This window comes from Amphibalanus amphitrite, unplaced genomic scaffold (genome assembly GCF_019059575.1).
Source record: "Amphibalanus amphitrite isolate SeventyFive unplaced genomic scaffold, NRLGWU_Aamphi_draft 000439F_arrow, whole genome shotgun sequence".
In the NCBI taxonomy this organism is placed as follows: Eukaryota; Metazoa; Arthropoda; class Thecostraca; order Balanomorpha; family Balanidae; genus Amphibalanus; species Amphibalanus amphitrite.
The window spans coordinates 287,663-313,309 of record NW_024881933.1 but is presented as its reverse complement, the minus strand read 5'-3'; the positions used below and the strand labels follow the sequence as shown (position 1 = coordinate 313,309).

The 25,647-nt window shown below is 46.9% G+C and overlaps 3 protein-coding genes across 3 annotated transcripts in view; 1 reads left to right on the top strand and 2 right to left on the bottom strand.

Annotated features, from left to right (window-relative positions):
* Positions 1-3,253: 3,253 nt before the first annotated feature.
* Positions 3,254-5,790, bottom strand: LOC122391474 (cuticle protein 3-like). Its single transcript, XM_043385409.1, has 2 exons — positions 5,782-5,790; positions 3,254-4,138 (listed from the first exon to the last, which is right to left on the bottom strand). The coding sequence occupies exons 1-2, from the start codon at positions 5,788-5,790 to the stop codon at positions 3,254-3,256; spliced, it is 894 nt and encodes a 297-aa protein (XP_043241344.1).
* Positions 5,791-8,808: 3,018 nt separating this feature from the next.
* Positions 8,809-9,844, bottom strand: LOC122391481 (titin-like). Its single transcript, XM_043385428.1, has one exon. It carries the CDS (start codon positions 9,839-9,841, stop codon positions 9,029-9,031), a length of 813 nt encoding a protein of 270 aa, XP_043241363.1. The 5' UTR covers positions 9,842-9,844; the 3' UTR covers positions 8,809-9,028.
* Positions 9,845-16,986: 7,142 nt separating this feature from the next.
* The window catches only part of LOC122391473 (endocuticle structural glycoprotein SgAbd-2-like), a 10,148-nt gene continuing 1,487 nt past the window's right edge, over positions 16,987-25,647 (top strand). The window contains exons 1-2 of the mRNA XM_043385408.1: positions 16,987-17,016; positions 23,298-23,729. Of these exons, the coding sequence (XP_043241343.1) occupies positions 16,987-17,016; positions 23,298-23,729 (462 nt within the window). The remainder of the gene's footprint in view (positions 17,017-23,297; positions 23,730-25,647) is intronic.

The window sequence follows — 25,647 nt, the reverse complement described above, 5'->3', positions numbered from 1 at the left end:
CACGGTCCCAGACCCACACTTCGATACCTATCTAATTATGAAATATACATGCGTAAGGTGGACCGAGAAGTGAAAGACACCGTTTTTATTTGAGTTATGTCGGTTAGGCATAATCGGCCTCTGATATCTATGATATCCAGGCAGAGCATTCAAACTTTTCCCTAAATTACACCAAACCCCATGATCCGGGCTGGACGATGACTGTCCGGCCAAATTCATGTGACAGGGAACGTCCTCAGGGGCATGCTGTGGGGTGAGACTGGACGCATAGCCTGTACACTCATTCCACTGCCCGGTGTCTATCGTGACCGGCGTGACCGGCTATCGTGACCGGCTGGGCGGCCTCGGGTGGCCGCCCAGACCAATGTCTCTTCACTCTTATTTTAACCCGCGCCGGGCCGGGGGGGGGGGTGTTTGAACACCCCCCCCCTGCGATTTTCGCAGCTATCTCAAAAACAGGGGCGCGGAGCGACGCCGTTTTTGGCACACCTGTTCATGCATCTTTTCCGCACATATTGTTAACCTTCGCCCCAGTGGGGGGGGCATATGTTACCACCCTGTCGCGTTTTTTGCGTGTGAATAAAAAACCGCGGCGCGTAGCGCCGCGCCGCTTGGGGTAGCTTTTGGTACATCAATTTTGGACAATGTGTGAAATTTTTGACCCCAGGTCATGTCAGGTCAGGTCACCAGGTCAAGTTAACTGACCAAGCCTAAAAAAAAGTTTGCAATCATGTCCAGCCTGCAGTGTTTGTCAGAAAGGTTTCAAACTTGGTGGATTGCATGCTGTTATGGGCGCCTACAATTTGTATATCTCGGATTTTTTATATCCGTGACCTAAGGTCAGGTCAGTGGCGAAAACTTTCCATTACAAGTCAATGGAGAAAAATGAAAATGCCTCTAGATCCGTGTGTACGCATCGGAACAGTCCAAATATTTCAGAATCACAATGATTTAGTCCACTCGTGATGGCCAAGGTGTCATTTTTGCTGATAGCCTCTAGACAGGTCATCCGAGGTCACTTGAGGCTACAAACAGTTTTTTGCCAATAACTCGCGATTGGAAAGAGATAGAACGCTGGGGATGGTCTCATTGTGTTTGCCTTGTTGAGACGCATCGACTGATATGCAACATGACCTTTTCCGGTAAGGTCATGACCTTGACCTGAGGTCAAATTTTCAACTTGACCTTTCAAGGTCAAATCATAGTTCATTCGACGCGTCTCGGCGAGAGGAACACGATTCTGGCAATAGAAATGTCGTGGCTTTTTGTAGTCGAAAGTTATTGTCGAAAAACACTTTTCGTAAAAACAGCTATTTTTGGACGTTTTGCCCTCTGGAGGCCAAACCGTTGACCTGAGGTCAATATTGATAATGACCTTTTCAAAAGAAGAGTTTAAAAGCTATCGATTGCTTTTCCCTGCGTTATTCTAGCTACCATAGTTCCTGAGATAGCGGCATGTTTTCTGAAAAATATAATGACAATTGGCAAATTTTGACCTTTGATGACCTCTGGTGACCCCAATATTGCTCTAAGGTGAAAAATGACTGAAATACTTTCAAACGTACGCATTGAGAGCTATCGACTGCTTCTTACCGCGTCTTTCTAGCCCTCTTAGTTTTTGAGTTAGAGGTGGGTGGTAACATATGCCCCCCCCTCACTAGGGCGAAGTTGGCTGAGACCGCCACTGGGGCGCGGGATAAAAATTCAGACTCAAGGCTTTCAAGGTCAGGTCACCAGGTCACGTCAAACGACCTCACCCCAGAAAAAGTTTCAATCCTCGTCATAGCTACACCGACTGAACAATCGCCTTGAAACTTTCAGCGATTGATAAGAGTAACAGTATGTACAAAATGTATAGCTCGGAATTTTGACATCGGAGACCTAAAGTCAGGTCAATTTTGCGACCTCTCCATTGCAAGTAAATGGGAGCAAATTGAAATGCACCTCTTGTGGATGAATGGTGCTCAAAACCCACTCAAATATCGGTTCATGGCCAAACATGACACACTGAATCGGAAAATGCAACTGTGACCCCTTTGTGACCCCTCAGGTCATATCAGGTCATGAACGGTCACCAACAGTTTTTTGGCTATAACTTTTGATAGAGACGTGCTAGAGTGATGAAAACACATTACATATATTTAGCTCGACGATACGGGTCGACTGATATGCAACATGACCCATTCCGGTCAGGTCATGACCTTGTGCTGAGGTCAAATTTTCAAAATGACCTTTCAAGCTCAACTGATAATTCATTCGACGCTGCTCGACGAGAGGAACACGACGCTGGCAAATATATCGTCGTGGCTTGCTTGAATCTAAAGGTTTTACCGATTTTTTTTCGTGAAAACGGCTATTTCTATAGTTTTTGCCCTCTGGAGGCTAAGCCTGAGGTCAAATCTGAGAACATTGCTTAGAAATGTCTGTAAAAAGGGGCAAAGGGCTATCGAATGCACTTTTCCGCGGCGTTGTACCTCTATTGGTTCCCAAGTCAGCCGTTGGCAGTTTTCAAAATTGTTGAAATGGACTAGGTACATTTGGCCTTTGATGGCCTCTGGTGACCTGACCTTTGACCTGACCCAAAAATGACCGAAGTGTTTCCGACTCCGTCATTATTTTTGGCGCTCTTTCGAATGCCGCTTACCGCATGTCGCTACGTGGCCCAAAGCCGAGTTAGACGGGGGTGTTCAAATACCCCCCCCCCCCACGGCCCGGCGCGGAAGTCGTGCAGCACCGGCCCGGCGCGGGTTAATTAATTCCTCCCCCAAAACCCTGATCCTGATTCCTGGGTGAGCCCATGCATCGTCACTAGCACACCCTCGATGAGATTTTTTAAAGGTCGCGTGTTTTATATTCGAGAGAGATAGACATCAATTTAAGTGCGCATTCATACTTAGCTACCTATCTATCTGAAGTGTATGCCAAAGTTCACAGGAAATATACATAAAATACAAATCGTGTGCAAAGATGTATATCGAATGCATAAAACGAAAGTCGAAACAGACACATTAGTAGTTATTACATATATGTCAATAAATTAGAAAAAGGTAAACAAACATTCATATTCAACAGTGCCTCTCAACCATTCAAGAAAGCGGCTTTCAAATTCACGACATGTAATGTGTACGAAATACAAACTGTGATATGAGATATCATTAATTATGTTTCCTTCCTTGGAGTCCACCGTCCGCACCCAAGCAATGAAACTGGACCTATAGGACCATGATTGAGATGAAACATCATTTGCAAATACCTATCCCTGGTAGCGAGGCCTGTAGCCCACGATGACACGCTCGAACCGGACCGGCGGAACCCTGAGCTCAGTCTCGGAGGCAGTGGTGTAGCTCTGTTCAGTCCTGACCTCAACTTCTTCGGCTCTGACCTCGGCCTCGGGGGCAGAATAGACCCCTTCAGCTCTGACCTCAGCCTCGGGGGCAGTGTAGGCCTCCACGACCCTGACCTCAGCCTCGGGAGCAGTGTAGACCTGGACAGCCCTGACCTCAGCCTCGGGGGCAGAGAAGCCCTCCACGGCCCTGACCTCAGCCTCGGGAGCAGTGAAGCTCTGCTCAGCCCTGAACTCGACCTCGGGAGCAGTGTAGCTCTCCTCTGTCCTGACATCAAACTCTTGAGCAGTAAAGCGCCGTACGGCCTCGACATCCTTTTCGGGGGCAGAATAGCTTCCGTCAGCCCTGACCTCAGCCCTGACCTCAGTCTCGGGGGTAGTGTAGACCTCCACGGCCCTGACCTCAGCCTTGGGAGCAGTGTAGCTCTGGACAGCCCTGACCTCAGCCTCAGTGACGGGCACCTCTGGCGTCGGGTACTCGGTCGGCACCGGCGTCGGCAGCGCGTCGCTCTCGGCGCGGAAGCCCAGCGCGTCGGCCACGTAGCGCACGCTGACCTCGACGCCCTCCGGCGACGTGTAGCTGTAGCTGCCGAACACGGTGCCGTCCCTGCTCTCCTCCTGCCGCAGGATGTTGTTCTCGGAGAGGAAGCGGAAGGCGAAGCCGTCCTGTCCGATGCGCTCGCTGGACTCCTCCAGGATGCGGGCTGTGGCCGGCTGGAGGGAGCGCTGCTCGGGGGCGGCGTAGGAGCGGGACGGCGCGGCGGCGCACGCGGCAACCAGGGCGGCAAACAGCACCTGAAATCGAAAGACAATATGGAAGTTGTATTTAAGTCGTATGCATTTAGGTATAAGTCACTGTTCATCAGTGACTGTCATTGTTTTACAGGGTGTCTCAAAAGTTCGTTTACACATTTCCCATGCCAATAAAGCATATAAGAACCGGCCAAAAGTATAAGGTTTTGGTGTCTGTGTGTACACTAGACAAATATGCATGCTTTGACAACTGATTAAGAAGGTTGGAAACCAACCCCTTTGCTGTATCTCCAAAAATATTTGCCCATACCGATTTTTGTTGCTCCGTCAGCTGCCGGAGGCTGATAAAAGGTTACCAGCTTTCAAGCTCTTGCAGGGGAATCCCCTGCAGTTTCTGCGTCGGATTTAGTTTTGACTAGCTCCCCGGCAACATCTGATTTTCCCTGAAAGCCGACAGCTTGCATCGACACCATTCATGAGTATTTTGTAGGCATTCTCTGGCGCTAACTCCTTCATGAATGACTGGCGCCGACATCCAAAGCGCCATTTTCCTTTTCAAAACGACCCCAGTCCTGAACAAACGGGAAGTGCCAGGAGTAAATTTTTCGCATCATATGGTAGCATAATGTGTCGGACGTCTGTTTCTCAGACACATTGTGCAAATTTTGCAAATTCCAAGCGCTCGTCATTCCCCATGCCAAGGCCTTCGCTCGGTTGCGGAGTGTTTTCCTCGGGAGAGGTTCTGCTTTGTAAACGGCCCAAACCTGTCCATCGTGTGGTTTTATCGGGATTTTGTGTTTAAAAGAAAATTATTCGCTGCAGATCTGCCTCTTGAAACTTCGTTAGATAAAATTTTACAATAACTGACACTTTTGGAGGGTCAGGTGTCCTTGGCATTGACGATTTTTGTGTTATTGTCCCCAAAAATTAGCGTTATAGATATTATAAACAACTTTAAATTATAATTTGCCTTTATTTTACGATGACCTGCACTTTTTGAAAATGTGTAACCTCTGTCTGTGAGCTTCTTGCCAGTTTTCAATAGTTATGACCGCATTTTCAGCTGCTTTCCGGAACACGAGTCTGCTGTCGTGCGAGGGTCGTTCAAAACGCCGTTAGTCTCGCATGGTTTCGTCCTTCAAAAATTTTAGCCACCGTTTTTATGAGATGATCATCATGTTGCACTCATCCTCGCCGACACTTAGCCATGTGTCATTTCCGACTTAACCATTCCCATTACTCCTGAAACAGAGAGTTTCACAACATACCCGACTTTGCAACCTACATTTTCGTGCCTGACCCATGGTCAGAGGTGAACCCTTTTTGTGAGCTCATGAAGGGTCGAATGCACTTGAAAACAATGAGACTGCTTGAGGAAGGTTGTCACCAATGCCCATGCGAAATTTCGACTTTTAATTTCTTGTTGATTCAGAATTATTGACAAAAAAGCATGGCTGGTACCTGTAAGCGAACTTTTGAGACACCCTGTAGTTGCTTTGAGGAATTCTTCCCAGAGCTCGACTTCTATTGAACGATTAGAAAAACCTAAAACATAAATAATACCTATAATATGTAAAAAAGACATATTCACTGATGATCAATGCTGAGTCCAAATACAATCACGAGTGACTCTTCCATCAATTGCAAGTATTATCAACCATATCTTTGCATGTTTTTTCACTTACCAGCTTCATACTCGCCGCAATTGTAGGCACTTGTGATGTCCTCAGAGAACTGATGGATCCCTGGCAGCCGTTCTACGTTTTATACCTGATCTGATCTAGTTATTCACGGTCTGCCGGCACGGAGAGGACAGGATCGTCCACCTTCCCTGTCGAACGGCAGACACTCCAGTTTTTATCCCCTAGGAATGTCGGCTGTAGTCGGTCGGCTGTTACTCAACAGTCTCAGCTCAGAGCCGGTGGATAGAGGGCACAAGCCCGACTATGGCGTCCTCACATTTCCAAAATTGTCTTGTCATTCGTGTGTGCTGGATAAAAGACGTCCATGAAACGGAATGCGTGTGTACTGGAATACTGTACCGTGTCTGATGGCCACGACCAAGGCACCATGAAGATAAGTAAATAGGTAGTGCGACTGCGGCAACAGCATCATAATAATCAGACATGTGCATGGATCCGAGTGATGGATCTATGATCTCAGTGGATCTCGAAGCAAAGTACAGGTTGGGATCTATGATGCCACCGGATCCGGAGTGAAAAATACATCTTGGATCTATGATCTCATATGATCTGACGATAAATTAAGAACATGGATCTATGATCTGAGTGGATCCCACCATGCACCACATTTGAAATCATGTTTTAAAGGGTTTCTATGCCAATAAGTGACACAAAACTATAGATTATGACGTGCGATCACATAAAATCACTAAAACAGAACGTCTGTGACTTAAAAACAGGTGCTTTTTAGGGATATATGCGTCGACAAAAATAAGTGAGGATCTATGATCTCAATGGATCTCAAGCAAAAACTGAGACTCGGATCTGTGATCCCTACGGATCTCTCGATAAATTACAGAGCTGGATCTATGATCCCGTCGGATCCGAGATCAGGATCCGTGGGATCAGATCCCAGATCCATTTTTTCGGATCCATGCACATGTCTGAAAATAATTTGTCGTAAAAAAGATATAAGAGAGTGAGACAGACACCTTGTTCTTTAAAATCAACCCCAAAATATGGCATGTATTGTCCTGACCTTGACCTAACCTCGGACTGAACTTAATGAAATATGGTCCATATCACTAACTGAGCATGACCATTGAGTTCTATTGTTAAAATGGCCCATAAAAATTGAGTCGCAAATGCTCTATTAAATAGCACGTTTCAGATCTTTGGTTATCTGACCTAGCCTTGACTTTGAACTTTATATGACATCCTACGTACTGCATCTTGTCTTGGTAGCCTGTACTAAGTACGCATTCTTAATCATCAATCGCAATCCAATCTTGGCCGACTAGGCTGCTACACTGAAAACAATTTAGCCCTCGTTCTTATAGGTCGAATGGGCCCACCTCCCCCTCGGTTTTTCGCAAAAAAAAAACTTGCGCAAAAAGGGGCCGGTCGCAACGATACCATCAGTGCACTCGAGGTGATAAATTTTACACCTATCCTAAAAATTTCACACCCCTGACCCAAATGACCTTTGACCTGTGACCTGTTTCTCGAGGCCATGTTTGGCCGGAATCGCGATTCGGCGTATGTCAACTCACATTACCCGGGCGTTTCCAGTCTTTTTGTGGTTTTAAAGTTTAAAACCACAAAATTAAAAAAAAATTAAAACGTTCAAACATGTGAAATGATGGTGGTCCCATGCATTGTGGTGAGATTCAAGGTCACGTGAAGGCCAGGTCAGGACAGGTCAATGACCTGTGATGACCTTGGTTCACTTTTTCGAGTTTTACATGTTTCTAGGCTAGTTTTCTTAGCTGATTTCGAATTAAGCAGCCATTTGAACATTAACGAAGTAGTTCTGGTGCCTTCGTCAAACATGTTACGAAACTGTCAGTGTTGGTTAACAATTGACGCCTACTATGAATACCCAGCAGGACGCCTCATGGTTGACCTGACCTGACCTGAACTGACCTGACCCGTCCTGGCCTAAATGCATGAAGACGTCATCTGGGATCAAAACTAACATCACATTCGTGATCAGCACCCCGAAAAACCGTTTAATAATTTCATTCTAAGAAGTTTTGACAGGTCCCGATTTTCGAGACCTTTTAATCATTGTCCTGACCAGGAAGTTCAACCAATGACCTAGGACCTTAAAATTGGGTATCATCATTCATCGGTTTCCTTTCGTCACGGGCAACACGCTCGTTTTTCCACGAAGCCTTAGCTCGATTAGGGGCCGAACAATTATGGGGGGGGGGGCAACCGACTTCTTCCCCCTTTACGTTCGCGGCTGGCAAAACACGAATACGGGCGATGGTTAACACATTCGGCCTGTTAAACCTCGTGTCCGTGCAATTATGGTTAGAAATGCCACAAAGCTGTGAATTGTGATGTGCTTCATGATACATGATATCCTTCAAACAGAACCACTGCATAGTGCATATTGCAACTAGTGATCTTTTAATATTTATGTGTCGATAAAAGTGATTAAGGATCTATGACAAAACATTGGATCTCTAGAGACTGATATAGGTTTGGATCCACAATGCCAATGGATCTTAAGACAATTTGGAGTGCTGGATCTATAATCCTATTGGATCCAAGATCAATATACCTACTTGGGATCAGATTGCAGATCCATTTTCTCGGATCCTTGCAAATGTCTATATTGTGTGGCAACGAGGAAATATTGATTGTATTTCTTCTTTTTTTAGCTTCACTCGACATATCTTTAGTACGTCCAAGATCTTGTTTTTTAACGTTTATTAAGTCGACAGTCAACACGCAACTCACCATAAAAATGTCTATCGCACATTTGTCTACTATGAAACTTATCTTCCTCTAGCGTCTCTTTCCGTGTATGTATGTGTATTTACATATTTACAATGAACCGCCCTGTACCAATTTCATCTAAAGTTTCGTTCGTGAGATATGCTGGGAATAGTCTTGGCGGGTACAGCACTGCTTTACTAAGCCTGGTATGCCTGCCCCGCACAAGCTGCGGTTGTTTTGTCACATATTTCATGCACCACAGTTCTAAAACATTCGTCTCGATCGCAATACCATGTTTATTTTCCAGACCTTTCACTCACCATTACATAGTTAGGCTCAGCAACTTCAAAAAACTTCATAAATAGACATTCGCAATGCAAATTAAGTTCAGACATCGACCAGCGTTTCACTCACCACTGCCCTAAGAAATATTCGAATACGAAAGCGAGCGTTTACAAGCACGGGTATTCTCTTTCATGCACCGATAAATATGTACATAGACCGCATTAGAGAGAGATATTCACTGATAGCGGGGCCTGTAGCCGACGATGACACGCTCATACCTTACTGGCGCCTCCACACGCACCTCAGGCTCGGGGGCAGAGTAGCTCTCCTCAGCTCTGACCTCAGCCCTGACCTCGGCCTCCGGGGCAAAATAGCTCTCCTCAGCCCTGACCTCAGCCCTGACCTCGGCCTCCGGGGCAGAATAGCTCTGCTCAGCCCTGACCTCAACCTCCTCAGCCCTGACCTCAGCCTCGGGGGCAGTGTAGACCTCTTCAGCCCTAACCACAGTCTCGGGGGCAGTGTAGACCTCCACGGTCCTGACCTCAGTCTCGGGGGCAGAATAGACCCCTTCAGCCCTGACCTCAGTTTCGGGGGCAGTGTAGACCTCCACGGTCCTGACCTCAGCCTCGGTGACGGGCACCTCTGGCGTCGGGTACTCGGTCGGCACCGGCGTCGGCAGCGCGTCGCTCTCGACGCGGAAGCCCAGCGCGTCGGCCACGTAGCGCACGCTGACCTCGACGCCCTCCGGCGACGTGTAGCTGTAGCTGCCGAACACGGTGCCGTCCCTGCTCTCCTCCTGCCGCAGGATGTTGTCCTCGGAGAGGAAGCGGAAGGCGAAGCCGTCCTGTCCGATGCGCTCGCTGGACTCCTCCAGGATGCGGACTGTGGCCGGCTGGAGGGAGCGCTGCTCGGGGGCGGCGTAGAAGCGGGACGGCGCGGCGGCGCACGCGGCAACCAGGGCGGCAAACAACACCTGAAAGTAAATGAAAGAAGTTTGTATCATGTTAGGATACGCTGTATCCGAAACATGACATAGTAGAGTTCTCATGACGGTTTTCCAACAAAGCAGCTTGAAACATAGGCGGCGGAACGGGGAGGGCACCCGGGCACCGTGCCCCTACTTGATTTTGACATTTTTACATTAGCCCTATGGGCGTTGCATGGAAAGAATGGGACCAAAAGTCGGCAGTGCCCCCCCCCCCCCTTCCTTAATTGAAAGTGTTCCGCCGCTACTGGCTAGAAATGATAACACATATATCGTAAAAATTGCAATAAAGCTTACCAGCTTCATGATTTTCTGTGATGTTTCACTGTGTGTGATCTGGACTGAAGTGATATCCATACAGGAAACCATCACCATTTTATACTACCCTGCGGACCAGTCCAGGCTCGTCGTTTGTACAAGGTCGCCTGGTGGCCCGGTATCTCCCGGCCGGCAGATGCTCCCGTTTCGAGGGGAGAATCTCACTATATTTCACAACCGGCCGCATTGAGGGGATGCTGGCTCTCATGGTCATCTACCGGGAACGTCCGTCCTTAATGTGAACAGGTTACCTGATCGGATCGATCAGAGGCAAAATCATCCATCCGCAACGGTTCATATGAATGAATACGTACTCTGAACGCGCCGTTGGTGGCCAAAAGCCATTTCGGTGGCTCTTTTTGTGTCTGTGCGATCAGTATTCCATTGAATATAAATGGTCATGAGTGAAAGATGGCACATAATTTCAAAATGAGGGACGCAACTTTGTGTAGATTCAAAGGATGTGCCTCAAATTTTACCACTTGAAATAAAAAGAGCTGATCGTCTGGGAATCGTCTGGGAATCGATTATAACAATGGTTAGGGGAAGGTGGGGTAAGACGGCCCAGCGGGGCAAGACGGACCACCAGCCCTCCCGGCTGAACCGCTGCTGGTATCTACTGCTTTATGCACTCACCATGTTTGTTTTCCTTCGTAACAATGGCCACCTTGAGCTCATGAGGCTAGGATGCATAGCTTTTGAGTTATTGAGAAAAATGTTGTTTTTCGTCAAACCGATCTAATATAAGAGGTCTACGGGTGATTCAATTACGGCGCCTTTCTTGCATGATTAGCTTCTATTTTGCACTTTACTGTGAAGAACAAAGTTATAAACTTGGTTATAGTCACACTTTAGGAAAGGCAAGGTTTTGCAATGTTGGGCTATTTGACATATACGTCATGATAATGACAGAATTTAGATTTGGGGCAAGACGGACCACTGTGGTCCATCTTACCCTGTGGTGGTCCATTGTACCCTGCATATGGAAAGTTCTTTTCCAAAACATTGACACAAGATTAAGTAAGCTAATTTTTAATGAAGGAGTCTTTGTTGCATGTGAGCCATGCATGCAAGTGCTCAGTTAGCATGCATTCATGCCAAACGACAATCAACACACATGTTCCCAGCTTTTAGCTGCACTTCCATCACACATGAATAAAGAATAAAGGCTCATTTTGTTATTTTACCATTCTGGTTACTTTTTCTTACAAGAGTAGGTACAGAGCAGAAGTGTAACACACATGAACGGATAGCAGGCACTGCTGGGTGGTCCGTCTTACCCCACGTTTTTTCTTGTCTGAGTTTTTGACATGTCCCTCTTTAAGAGCATCCACCACCTAGATGTCTTTAATTTGAAATTTAGTCTTTACACATATCAATAGAGGAAGGATTGAGCATTCCGTTGACTATAAATAATATGAATTACGAGAGAAGTGTAGCAAGATATGCGGCCTCAAACCTTAGCTGGTCCGTCTTACCCCACCTTCCCCTATATCAAAACAATGGTGATCGTCGATCGATGACAACGGTGTGAAGGAGAAAAACCAAACCATTTTTCAAACAAAATAAGCACACGTTTTATAGCATTTTTTGTTTCTATGTTTTTATTGGGTGATATAAGCATGTTTCCGCTAAAACTAAAAAAAGATCAATCTATAATATTCAAATCCATCTGCATATAATCCTTAGTAATAAAATCTCCCAATGCTGAAAATTACCAGTTCGGATTGCATTTTCTGCAGCTGGAACTTCCAATGTCTTGTAACATTGCCCTGATAACTCTCACTTAGGACAAATCTGCCCTGGAGTTTCGGATATGCTCAGGCACAGACTTCTCTATATATGGACTGTGCGCTGATCCGAGGAAATCAGCATTGGAGGCCCAAAAATAAGTGCACTTTTATCCATCTTTTTACAATGAAAAGGGTGTCAGAATATTTACAAATTTGGATATAGGATAGCCCATACTTTTATCTACCTGTCGGATTACATTTTTTTGTTGAATTCAAAATAAATAAGAAATAAATGTATATAAATGAGAACATGTTTTCTCGTTCAGTTAGCCATTTGTTCACGCTGGAGGTACATACTTCACAAATGCAGCCGTACTTTGCGCGCATTAGTCCTAGATATTATTTCCTGTATTTTTCTTAATATCGTTCGTTATCTGCTTAAAAAAGGCCGAAATATGCATAAATAAAATACAGTACCTAACAATAACTACACGTTAGATACTGAAATACTGGCAGTTCTAATTACTCAACAGCTCAGCAAAGCTTACAAATTTTCTTTAAAACAGAAGCCCTCGATGAAATCAAGCTATCCAAGAAAACCATCCAAGAAAACGTCTCGCGCAAAGTTTCTTGGATGGCTGGATTGCATTGCAAGACTGCATCAAACATACAGGAAACAGCTCGAAAAAATGGTCAAAAAAGGAAAGAATATTATCGATCACAGGGGGCGACACGGCTATTCGCGCAATGTATTCATTTATGGGCCGCGCGGGGCCTCGCGATGACGCGGCTGGAGGCAACTGCTCAGCGCGCTAGGATACTTCTGGCGGGGCCGGGCGCTGAACGGTGTGCAATGAATGGGTTATGGTCGGGCAGACAGAGATGAGGCATTGAATTTGAATTGACATCAGCAATCGGGTGGGTAAGGAGAACGTTTCTAATCGAGCTTGGGATGGGGAAAGCCGAAAATATCACGATCGGCTCATAGCTCCGACAGGGCCGGGTGCTGTACCATGTGTAGTATATTTAGGCGGGCAGACAGAGATGAGTTATTGGATTTAAATTCACCTTACCATCGGTTTCTGGTGAGGTTTGAAGACGTCTTTAGTCAAGCTCGGAGTGGGGCAACGGCCACTGGCGGATCCAGGGGAAGGGATTTGGGGCAAATGTCTTCCCCAACAACCAGGGCAGCGCCCGAAATCGATTTTCGAGAATAAATGAAAACTTCACAACTTTTCTGAGGAAATGCTGGTTAATCACACCGCACAGCAGTGCGCAAGGAATCGAAATCCGAGTTTTTTAAATTAATTCCGAGAAACCTTTTTGGGGTAAGCCCCCGCAGTGTCCAATACCGCTTCCTGGATCCGCCAGTTGTGAATAAGTCACGGTCGATACCGAGCTGATCGGCGGGACCAGGCGCTGTACACGTTCTTTGAATGAAGAGGTGGACAGACACCTAGCCCCACATCCTATCTGCTATGCCCGTGCTTCTGTGGGTGAAGCACTAAAGCATCACGGAATCCCAGAGGACCTGCGAGTCGACGAGGTGGCCGCTTTGGCCGCCGGGTACTGCAGCTCCCTGGAGTTGCCTGGGACCGATGGCAAAACAACAGCTCCGGCGGTGCCCCTATGGGCCGTAGTAATTAGTGAATTCCCGTAATGTAGAGATCATATCCTCTGTATTTAGGGCCTTGGTATCCTCAATGATCTCCATTACCATTTTATATTCCTAAACAATATGACAGACCAATTATGCTTGCCTACGTTCAGGCATTACCTCTGATGGTCATACGCCCAGTACAACATGTGTTGTCTGTCAAACAACAATCGACGACGGGATCCCTTCTCATCATCTCTTAAGCCATCGGTTGTCAATTCACCCACCCCGTTTCCCTAAAAATAGACTGTCAGATTCGGCCTGGGTCCTTACGACCCCTCTAAATTCGCCAGAGACGGGATCGGATCGCCGTTATTGCACCCGTCTTGGTGACAGCTTCGACCACGGACGTCGGACGGGGTGATCGTTCCACGAATGTACGCACCATCCAGGCCTAGGATGCATCGAGGTTTAAAAGGATGTCGTCTGTAGATCAATCAACAAACAATGGTGGTATGCAACCACTTTAACCCGCGCCCCACTGGGGTCTGCGTATAACACGCCCTACTGGGGGGGGGGGGGGGGGGCTATTCATAGCCCCCCCCCTCCTAACTCCGAAACTACTGGGCCGATCGTCAAAATTCAAACGGCGTCTGATAGCCCCGGAAAAACTGTCGAACGAAACCTAATTTCATTGACCTCGAGGTCACCGATGACGTCACAGGTCAGGTCAAAGTAAAAATTATTAGCATTTTACTTGTTCACGTTTTGGGCTCTGGCCGCCGTCTTACAAGTCAGATCAGGCTCATTTTTGGATCACACACTCGTGAACAGATGCTCTAGATACCCCGAGGGTACCAAACTTGTACTTTGATTTTCAGGTCAAGGTCAGGTCATCACAGGTCACGAAAATATTATATCATGCATCGGTCACGTGACACATGTTTTATGGTCCATTTAGGCCAGAGATTTCGAATGTGATGTCGTCTGTGTCATTCGAGGTCATTTTGAGTCGAATTTAGCTTAGGTCAGGTCACTTTCAGGTCAAAAAAGGTCAAATTTTGAAGTTAAAATTTTTCAACAAAAAAGGTGTCTATTGGATGCAGTTTGAGCTCAGGAACACGATGGTGCTATTTATATTGGCGTACGATGTCAAATACGTGCTGAAAAATTGATTTGAAAAATTAATAATTGTGAATTTTTTGCAATAATGCGTAAAACTTGGCCATTTTTGAAGATATTTAGCTAAAACTTGCTAGAGTTAGTCATAATGATGCGTTCTATCACATATATTCCGGTTTTTTCGAAAAGTCAAAAACTTTTTGAAAAAAATGTAAAAATATAAATTTTGGATTTTATTATATCAAATTTTCGAAATTTTCAAAATTTCGAAAATCCGAGATAGCAGTTTGATAGCGCAGTCTATTCTGAGTCCTCTCATGCAAAGAAATTGGATCTAGCTTAAAAACTGAGCTCTTGGGAGCGATTGCCGTGGTTCAATGTTTTGCGTCGAAATCGGTCGAACATGACGTCACTCTGACGTCATTTCCGGCCGACCTATGGTAGCTACGAAGTTAAAATTTTGACACAAGGTGTCAAATTGATGCAGCCGAAGGTACTGAAAGTTTGGCGTCGATACGTCAAGCGGTTTGGAAGTTATTGCAGAAAAACGGGAGGGGGGGCTATAAATAGCCCCCCCCCCCCCAGTGGGGCGCGGGTTAAAATATCTCCCTGGCTCCCGCAACGTTCCAACGCCCCTCCGTTATGCATTCGCCCTGTGTGTCCGCCGAGCCGGCTTGCCTCCAATGACGTCATCGGCCGGCCGGCGGCGTTCAAGGTCAAACGGCTGGTGTCCTTACCTGGAGTTCTATAGCCTTGATCGATCACTACCTCATCACGACCGGATCAGAAAACGTGTGGTGCGAAGATGTCATTCCGGGTATCAAGCCAGAGTCAGGGCAAGAAAAATGTGAAACGAAACATAATTTCTAGCAAAAATGCAACTTTTTAGCCTCCCGTATAACTAAAAAAAAATGTTCACAGACGAAACCATCAATCGAGATAAGAGATAACGCTGAGGACAATCAGATTTGCAAGTTTACTTTTGCAAACACTGACTCCTGTGAGACTCACACAGCAAGAAGAAAAACAGGACGCTATCGACGGCGCCAGTCTCAGCATACTTCCTATAATGCCTAGTGCCTTATTTTATTCTGGAGAAAAAAAGACTCACTGAAAGGAGCTACAAAGACTTAACTTGACCAGCAGTTAATGTGAAAAGAACAACTCGCCATCGCAGTTCGAAGCTACGCCGCGCTAAATAATGCCATACCCATGGCAGTGACACGCCACTACATCCAAAAGAAGTAAGCTTATTCAATCAAACAATGAAGCTTATCCAGTGTGTCGTATGGGGTTGTAGTTCATTATGGTCTGGATCAGATCATCTCGGAAGAATGCTCGATGAAATGATGGAATTCGTACCCTTCGCATCAATGTTAAACGATGAAGGTTGCCGCTCTTAAATGTTACCGCAAAACTTGCATCGGGATCGGGAAGCTCAAGAATACGCCAGTCTGCGAAGAACGGACGGAAAAATAGCGGTGGAGCAGAAACAAGATGCATAGGACTGATTGGAGTATAGGTAGCTGGGACAAACATCTGTGCCGGTGGTGGCCTGTTTTACAGGAACTGCTACTTTGGATATCTCAGGAAACTGGCAGGTCACCATTTCTAGGCCAGCTGTGGACATTTTTGATGGAGAAGCCAAGAAATGTGTCAAGGGCGAAGAGCATACTGTAACTAACGAGCTACAGAATATGACGGAGGCGCCGGGGGCACTAATCGTTTGGCCGAACGGGGAAGAGCACTCGATCCGCGCCCCGGCAGGTTACATGTGCTCCAGCTTCCGAGCTGAGATGGTCGCCCTCCGAGCTGCTCTCTCCTAGCTGCTGGAGAACCCGCCGCACGCCGAAGACACCATCGTAACCTGCACCGACTCGCAGTCCGCCCTCGCCGCCATCCGAGGTGGCTGTGCCGCCCAGCACTCCTCGCTCGGAGTGGACATCTGGAGAGCCCTCTGGGGACTGACAGCTGGAGGCCTGTTGGTCTACCTACAGTGGGTGCCCTCACAATGCAGGTTGGAAGGCAACGAGAGGGCCGACACCATCGCCAAGAAGGCAAACATACTCGACTAAAAACAAATCCTTATAGACGTCCAGAAGGCCCACTGGGCCGCCGCCAGAGTGGCGAGGGCTCGCACCGTCGGGGCCTGGCCAGCCGGCTGGTTCCACCAGCTGACGGGGATCGACTCCCGCCTACCGTTGCCGGCGGCGACCGGCCAGCGGCGGTGGACATCCACCAGCTCCGCGCCGGCCACTGGACAAGCTCCTCCCAATGGCGCCACAGAGTCGGGTTGGCGCCCTCCTGGCTGTCGGGGTGCAACCAGTGCGACGACCGACAATGCAGAGCCGCACTCTACCCGTCTGGTGAGAGGAGGCGGACAGCCCAAGCATGTCCTCCTGCGGTGCCCGGCTCTGATGGGCACCCGACATCGCCTGATGGCGACCATCAACCCCAACATGGAGGAGGTGCGGAGCGGCAGCATCGTGGTGGCCCTGGGGGCCGCCCACAGGTCCCTTCAGAGCTGCTCGGCTACGTCTCCATGGGACGAAGGGACACAATAAAAGCAACAATAGCTACAGCATGACAACGTGATGGGAACGACCGTCACAAGAGCTATCGCCTTATCATTCTGCAGCGAGTGGAAAACGAGCAGACGGAGGGTTACGTTGCAATTGGTGATGCGCATGTGCGAATGTGTGAAAGTGCGACTATGTGTAGATGCGTGGTGCGAAAAAGTGGGTAGCAGAGAAGAACAGTGAAGACACCGTAGCAGCAGACACACATTTTCCCGTTAAGTCCCCCATCGGCATTACCGCCAACCTTTACCACCAGCGCGGTCGGTGCACTGTCGCGCGAGTTTGTAGCCAGCCATGTCAGAGATGTGAACAATCCAGCACACGGGGGAAGAAGAAAGGGATGATAGCCACCCTTTCTCGCTGGATCCCGCGGTGAAAATGGACTAACGCCATTTTCAAGCCCACTGGTGCAATGTGAGATGAACTTGACATGAGGACATCAATGGGTGTCGATGAACGTGAAATAATGTTCCAATACAGATTCATATCGACCAGAAGCCTTTCTTATTCTGAGCTACGAGCAATAGATAGTACAAAAACAAAATATATTACATAAAATTCAGCCTGTCGACAGGAAACAATAAAAGGGTATTGTGTTACAACATATGGGTTCATATTACGGCTTCAGAAATTTGGGCCTCCAATGCTAATTTCCCAAATCAGCGCACAGTCCATATATAGAGAAGTCTGTGGCTCAGGAGACCAGAGCCACATCTGAACAAGTAGTCGGATAACATTGTTATTAACTAAGACGACTTAGCTCTTCCTGGTCGAAGGGGAAGAGGGCGGGTTTTAGTTTTTTTTCGCGATTGCTTTGAACACAATAGCTATAGAAAGTTAAAAGCTGACACAGCTGACCTTAAACCGAATTTGTGATACCAACCGGCAACCACACTTTCAGATCAGGTCGGGTTATTGACCTATGAAAGCATAAGTAAATCTCTGCCCGGTCCAAAAATGTAGCCACTTTGCACCGCCCTCAGTGCCAGGGGATGTTTCACTGGGAAACTTACAGAGGACTTCGTAGTCCCCCGAGACCTCACAACCGCAACCACAACCACAACCGCTATTGGATTGACATCACTAAGGACGGTGGTCCGAGTTTTCCTTCAATAATTCCCGATTGAGATAGCGAGTCGGGAAACCTACCATTTACCAACAGAATCGGGTTAATATCGACCGCATCAAACGATATGTGACATAACCTCTTTCAACCAGCTTTGTGACCTGAGAGGCTGCGACCAGACCTTACTGAGGTTGAACCTCTTACGTCAACCTTTCCCTAATACACAATGCATCAATCATGATCATGACAAATACGATTGTGCCAAAGTTTTGGCTTTGCGACCATCTTTGGCGAGGCTATTTAACAAAAATGAAACCCCTTCTTTAGGGCACTTGACCCGACCTCAGCGGTCACTGGTTGACCTGAGACTGTGAAATTGAGTACAATTCGGCGCGTCTCGTAACGGTGCATATTTAGATGTTGTATTTGAAGCCTTGATATTCCGATTATGAACGTAATTTGCGATAACGTTCACATATCGATCCGCATTAGCCTTCACCCCAGTGCATTGGGGGGGGGGGGGGCATATGTTACCACCCTGTCGCGTTTTTAACGTGTGAATAAAAAACCGCGGTGCGTAGCGTCGCGCCGCTTGGGGTAGCTTTTAATACATCAATTTTGGACAACGTGTGAAATTTTTGACCCCAGGTCATGTCAGGTCAGGTCACCAGGTCAGGTTAACTGACCAAGCCTAAAAATGTTTGCAGTCATGTCCAGCCTGCAGTGTTTGTCAGAAAGGTTTTAAACTTGGTGGATTGCATGCTGTTATGGGCGCCTACAATTTGTATATCTCGGATTTTTTATATCCGTGACCTAAGGTCAGGTCAGTGGCGTGACCTTTCCATTACAAGTCAATGGAGAAAAATGAAAATGCCTCTAGATCCGTGTGTACGCATAGGAACAGTCCAAATATTTCAGAATCACAATGATTTGGACCACCCGTGATGACCAACATGTCATTTTTGCTGATAGCCTCTAGAAAGGTCATCCGAGGTCATTTGAGGCTACAAACAGATTTTTGCCAATAACACGCGATTGGAAAGAGATAGAACGCTGGGGATGGTCTCATTGTGTTTGTCTTGCTGAGACGCATCGACTGATATGCAACATGACCTTTTCCGGTCAGGTCATGACCTTGACCTGAGGTCAAATCTTCAAGGTGACCTTTCAAGGTCAAATTATAGTTCATTCGACGCGTCGCTGCGAGAGGAACACGATTCTGGCAATAGAAATGTCGTGGCTTTTTGTAGTCGAAAGTTTTTGTCGAAAACACTTTTCGTAAAAACAGCTATTTTTGGAGTTTTTGCCCTCTGGAGGCTAAACTGTTGACCTGAGGTCAATTTTGATTATGACCTTATCAGAAGAAGAGTTCAAAAGCTATCGATTGCTTTTCTATGCGTTTTTCTAGCTACCATAGTCCCTGAGATAACGGCATGTTTTCTGAAAAAATATAATGACAATTGGCAAGTTTTGACCTTTGATGGCCTCTGGTGACCCCAATATTGCTCTAAGATGAAAAATTACTGAAATACTTTCAAACGTACGCATTGAGAGCTATCGACTGCTTTTTACTGCGTCTTTCTAGCCCTCTTAGTTTTTGAGTTAGAGGTGGGTGGTAACATATCCCCCCCCCCCCCCCCACTAGGGCGAAGTTGGCTGAGACCGCCACTGGGGCGTGGGTTAACCGAAACAACCAAAAGCAATAACTAAATACAAGGCTGTTGATTTATTCTTTCTGAAGTCAGATATCTTCCAATCAACCGATTAACTGCTACGTAATTTAAGTGCCAGTGGGAAACATTCACTCCGGTAGACAAATATGGTAACCGCGTGTCTCTGGCTCCCCTTACCAATATGAAAACTGAGCTGTGTCAGACAGCAATCCGTCACGTCTTGGGGACGGAATGAGCGAAGGAACGTAGCTGGCTGTCCACATCTCATCTCATGCTTCATGTTACCCAATACGCGGGCATGAGAACCGGAGCAGGGGCCGCGTGGCTCATATGTCACGTATCGCTGCGTGTAGGTCGACAGTACCGGACATCTCACTGTCCTCTGTTAAGTGAGCTCAAAGATAAGTAAGTCTGTGATGGCCCATTAGCATTCCAAAACTCAATGCACCCTTGGCGCTCATGAGCCCGGTGGTCACTATTACCTTCATGCGGCCTCAGTTTTTAGTTTTTACACCAATGATGCGTCATGCAATGTATGATTTATCCATTTCCAGCTCATGGCCATAGCTTTGGGATTTTGTAAGCTACATACGCAAAAGTTTTATTCTGGAAATCACCGTCACCCATTGACGGCTACAGTTGTATCATTCGGTCATTACAGAATATTACACAGTTACACAGCCTATATGTATGCTGATTTTGTTAAAATTCGTCACTTATTTATGCATGTATTTTTTGTTTGTTTGTTTGTGTGCTTGTTTGTTTGTTTGTTTGTTTGTTTGTTTGTTTGTTTGTTTGTTTGTTGTTAATTGCTGCTAATTTTAATTGGTATCACTTGAACAAAATAGGTTTTCCTTATCTCAATTTCGTTTTGTAAATGTCAGTTTTTATCGAAGAAGAACTTACGCATGCATACTGCAAATGTATCCGCATAAAAAGATAATGGGTGGAGACTTCCATTTCGCGTCTAGCTAGATGCGCCGTCTTAGACGCGTCTAGCCGGACGGCGGCTGCGTCTATCTGGCGACAGCTAACTTTAGACGCGTCTAGCTTGGAAGTGTCCGTCCAACAGTTAGACGCCAAGTTAGACGCCAACTTGGACGTCTGCTCAGTTAGACACCAGATGGACGCCAGTGGAAGTCTCCACCCAATATATTTTTGCATTCTGAGCCATCCGTAAAGAGGTTTGACTTACAGCCTACAGGCTAACCTCCTCAACCCTCTCATTTTTGTTTATGCGACCCGGTCGGCGGCCGTTCTTTATAACAAGTGTGTGTCTGCAAACGTGTTTGCGACATACAATTCGTGAAATAATTACCGAATTATAAATCGAAGGCCCAATAGCTAATAGTTGACAATGTCCCGGAATGGCAACTACCAGAACATTATAAAACATAGTCATCCTAAGTTATTATAGAATATCTTTTGGATTCCCATGCGTGATGGATAAGTTTTCGTGTCCCCATACTTGTCAATTGACAAGTATGGGTTAAGTACTTGTCAATTGCTTACGGCTCCCCATTAACCCTCGCCCTGGCAGGGGGGGGGGTCGATGCGACCCCCCCTAAGGTTTTTCGAAGATAGTGTAAAAACGGCGGCGCGCAGCGCCGCCAAATTTGGCACAGCCTATGGGGCAACCTTTTTACATATGACCTGAAAATTTCAGGTCCGGGTGACCTTGGGTCAGGTCACCAGGTCAGAAAAACCGGTACAAGGTCATGGTCAAATTTCAATTTTCTTTTTGCACCTGTCCAACTCACATTTTTTGACTGATTTCCTTCAAACTTTCAGGATGTGCTAAGTTCACCGATTTGTATAACATATAGTCCGGCTTTTTTGAGGTCACTGACCTGAGGTCAGCTAGAGGTCATTACGTCGTAATGTTAAGCCTATGGGAAAATACTAAATTCGGAAAATACTGGAGATATCCGCTTCGTTCTATCACTTTTGTACTTTGAAACCACGGTACTTAACAGCAGGTCACTTGGTGCTTCTTTGTTTGGTGTACTTATCCATGGATCGGGTCAAATGAGGTCAACTGAGGTCAAATGACGTTTTTGCCAATAACTTGGCACATAATGACGCTAGAGCTTAAAAAATGGTATCATTGTGTTCCTGGTGATCAGCCGATTCCAATGATATGCGATATGATGCAATTTGGTTAACTTGAACTTAATTTATTAATTTAACTTTACTTAAAATTTAAGAAAAACTTTAAGTACACTTAAGCAAGCTAAAAAGTATATCATTCGACGCGCCTTGACGTGCTGAGTTCACTGGTGCTTTTCTTTTTGCTCTATCTTAATTAGATCAAAAGTTATATGCGAAAAACTTTTGACCTGTTTTTAGCGAAATTTTTACATTTATACCCCCCCCCCCCCCAAAACCCCCCTAAATATTGACCTAGAGCAACCAAATTTGCACAGGGGCGAGAACTCCAGGGGGTTCACCTACCTACCAAATTTGGTGTTTCTAGGTGCCATAGGAGCCAATCGCGAGGGGGGGTCGCATCGACCCCCCCCCCCTGCCAGGCCGTGTTATGAAAAATGCCCTGCCAGGGCGAGGGTTAATGGGGAGCCGTAAGCCATATGTTGTTTCACTTATGCAAATATAACTAACTTTTCGGGATCTCATAACAAGGCCATGTTGTTTCACTTATGCAAATATAACTAACTTTTCGGGATCTCATAACAACGCAATAATGGCCGTGCAGAATTTGGTGAATGCCATTCGGCTGTTTTCAATTTCTATACTCCACGACTCTGGTCCAGTCCGATCATATTCTTATAACCAGAAGATGAGGAAAAAAACATCACAGCGTATTGAAACTTTGTTATTTCAAGTTTTGCTAAATCTTGTAGGTACAGCACTACAGCAGACACTAAGAATAGTTGCTGTTAACCATATCATCATATAAACCAACTTCTGAGCTGTAAAATTTCCAAGATACCGAGTGCTGCATATGTGACCTGACCATTCCCTCTCATATCATTATTCAATCCTGAATTCAGGAGATGACCACGAAAATGCGAACTGTAGCGCGCCACCGCGGTCGATATCTAAAGCGCGATGTGATTGGGCAACGAAGGACATTCGGGAAAAAACGGGAGCATCTGCCGTTCGGAGGCGGGGAATCCGGGTGACCCTGCCCGCTCCGAGGAGGGCGGCCCTCGGCTGAAGTCGCGGTATATAATGGGAGAGGTCCTCAGTCACAGCATCAATCCAGTTTGGGAACACGTACAGTGAACCAACCGCCACAGAGCAACATGAAGCTGGTAATGTCTACTCGGGCATTTGCAAAACGTTAGATTGCCATGAACTGCTGTCGCACATCTTTGATCTTTCGACGAAAGGCAATGTTTTTGCAAGATGCATCATTTGGTAGCTGACAAGAGAAGGCACTGACACGCTGTTTTATTCTTTACTTTCAGGTTTTGTTTGCCGCCCTGGTTGCCGCGTGCGCCGCCGCGCCGTCCCGCTCCTACGCCGCCCCCGAGCAGCGCTCCCTCCAGCCGGCAACAGTCCGCATCCTGGAGGAGTCCAGCGAGCGCATCGGACAGGACGGCTTCGCCTTCCGCTTCCTCTCCGAGGACAACATCCTGCGGCAGGAGGAGAGCAGGGACGGCACCGTGTTCGGTAGCTACAGCTACACGTCGCCGGAGGGCGTCGAGGTCAGCGTGCGCTACGTGGCCGACGCGATGGGCTTCCGCGCCGAGAGCGACGCGCTGCCGACGCCGGTGCCGACCGAGTACCCGACGCCAGAGGTGCCCGTCACAGAGGCTGAGGTCAGGACCGTGGAGGTCTACACTGCTCCCGGGGCTGAGGTCAGGACTGTGGAGGTCTACTCTGCCCCCGATACTGAGGTCAGGGCTGAGGAGGCTGAGGTCAGGGCTGAGCAGAGCTATTTTGCCCCCGAACCTGAAGTCAGGGCTGAGGTCAGGGCTGAGCAGAGCTATTTTGCCCCCGAGTCTGAGGTCAGGGCTGAGGTCAGAGCTGAGGAGAGCTACTCTGCCTCTGAGCCTGAGGCGCGTGTTGAGGCGCCAGTCAGGTATGAGCGTGTCATCGTCGGCTACAGGCCCCGCTATCAGTGATGCGTATTTATCATGAATAAACTATGCATTGATTTCACGAAAGAACACATCAAGCTAACCATTGCCCGCTCGAACATATTTCTGGCCGCTGAATGAATGAGAGAAACGTGTGATTGCTTTTTCGTGCGACTTTCTTGTTTGAGTGTGTATTTATTATGCGTGCCGAATTATAAATACATTTTCTGCCTTTAAATGCCTTTGTTTCTCTTTTTTTACATATATGATATAGCTCACGACTATATGAAACCTCCTAGCAGGATGGGTGGGAGTTGAAAGTACTCATGACTTGATTTAACCCTCGCCGGCCGAGGGGGGGGGGGCGGGTGCCGCCCCCCATAGGGTTTTTTTTTCTCGCGATAGCTCCAAACACGCTGGCGATAGAGAGCTAAAACTTGGCATACCTGACCTTTGATTCAAGCCGGATCTTTTGACACCAATCGCATTTTTGGGTCAGGTCAGGTCACTGACCTATCATAAGTGAACCTCTGCACGGTCTTCAGATGTCGCAACTTCGCAACGCCCTCACTGCCAGAGGAGATGTCACAGGGAAATGAAACTTGCAGGATCTAGTATCCATTATGAGTCTCACAATTTGTATATCTCGGATTTTTCCTAAAGGTCATATGAGGTCAGGTCATTTTCGTGACCTCACCATTACCTAGAAGTCAATGGGGAAAAATGAAAACTGCTATTCTGGCGCCGGGAACGATCTCCAACTATCTCAAGCACACAGAATCGTGATTTGATGCACTCCTTGCAAGGTTGGATGCGTCACTTTTGCAATGTTGACCTTGCGTGACGTCATTTATGACGTCATCAAGGTCATATTAGTTTTTCGTCAATAACTCTTGATCAAATTGAGCTAGCGAGTCGGGAAAGCCACTAATGGACTCAGAAAGAACTGCCGAATCGAATGATATGCGACATGACCTCTTTCGACCAGCTTCGTGACCTGGGGGTGCTGACCTGACCTTGACCTGAGGCCAACACCCCAAGTTGACCTGACCCGGACAAAAAGTATATCATTCGACGCGCCTGAGCGAGGCGAACACGATGCTGCCAAAATCGCGGCTCTGCGGCCGTTTTTTGCGAAGTTATTCACCAAAAACTGAACCGTACCTTGGGGCACTTGACCTGACCTCAGAGGTCACCGGTTGACCTAGGACCTTAACCCTCGCCCGCACATGCGGGGGGGGGGGGTGGCTGCCACCCCACCCAGGTAGTCTTTCTGCTCTGCACATAACATTTTTAGAACTAGAATTTCGGCCTTTTTTGCCAGTCTTACCTCCCAGCTCCCACCTATCATGGAACATGTTGTTCGACGATGTACTCAAGGTCAGGGTCAAGGTCAACCTAGGTCATCCAAGATAATTGCGTTTTAGGCAAGCTGAATTTACTTTTTTGAAGTTTTTTGACTGCATTTTTGGTAAAAGCTTCTCAGATCGTGATTTCATGTAATATGGACCCAAAAACAATCGGTGCACACATCAGTATACACACAGACACACACAGACATTCAAACACATATAATTGACCTTGACCTTATTTGACCTGAAATGACCTCAGCAGCAAAATTCTGGTCGGATAGTGTGACAAAGAGGTTCTAGCTGGCTTGGCACCAGAAAACAGCATCGTCATCGGTATTTGATAAGCAGCACACTTGATATCCAACGGTGACCCAAAACAGCAA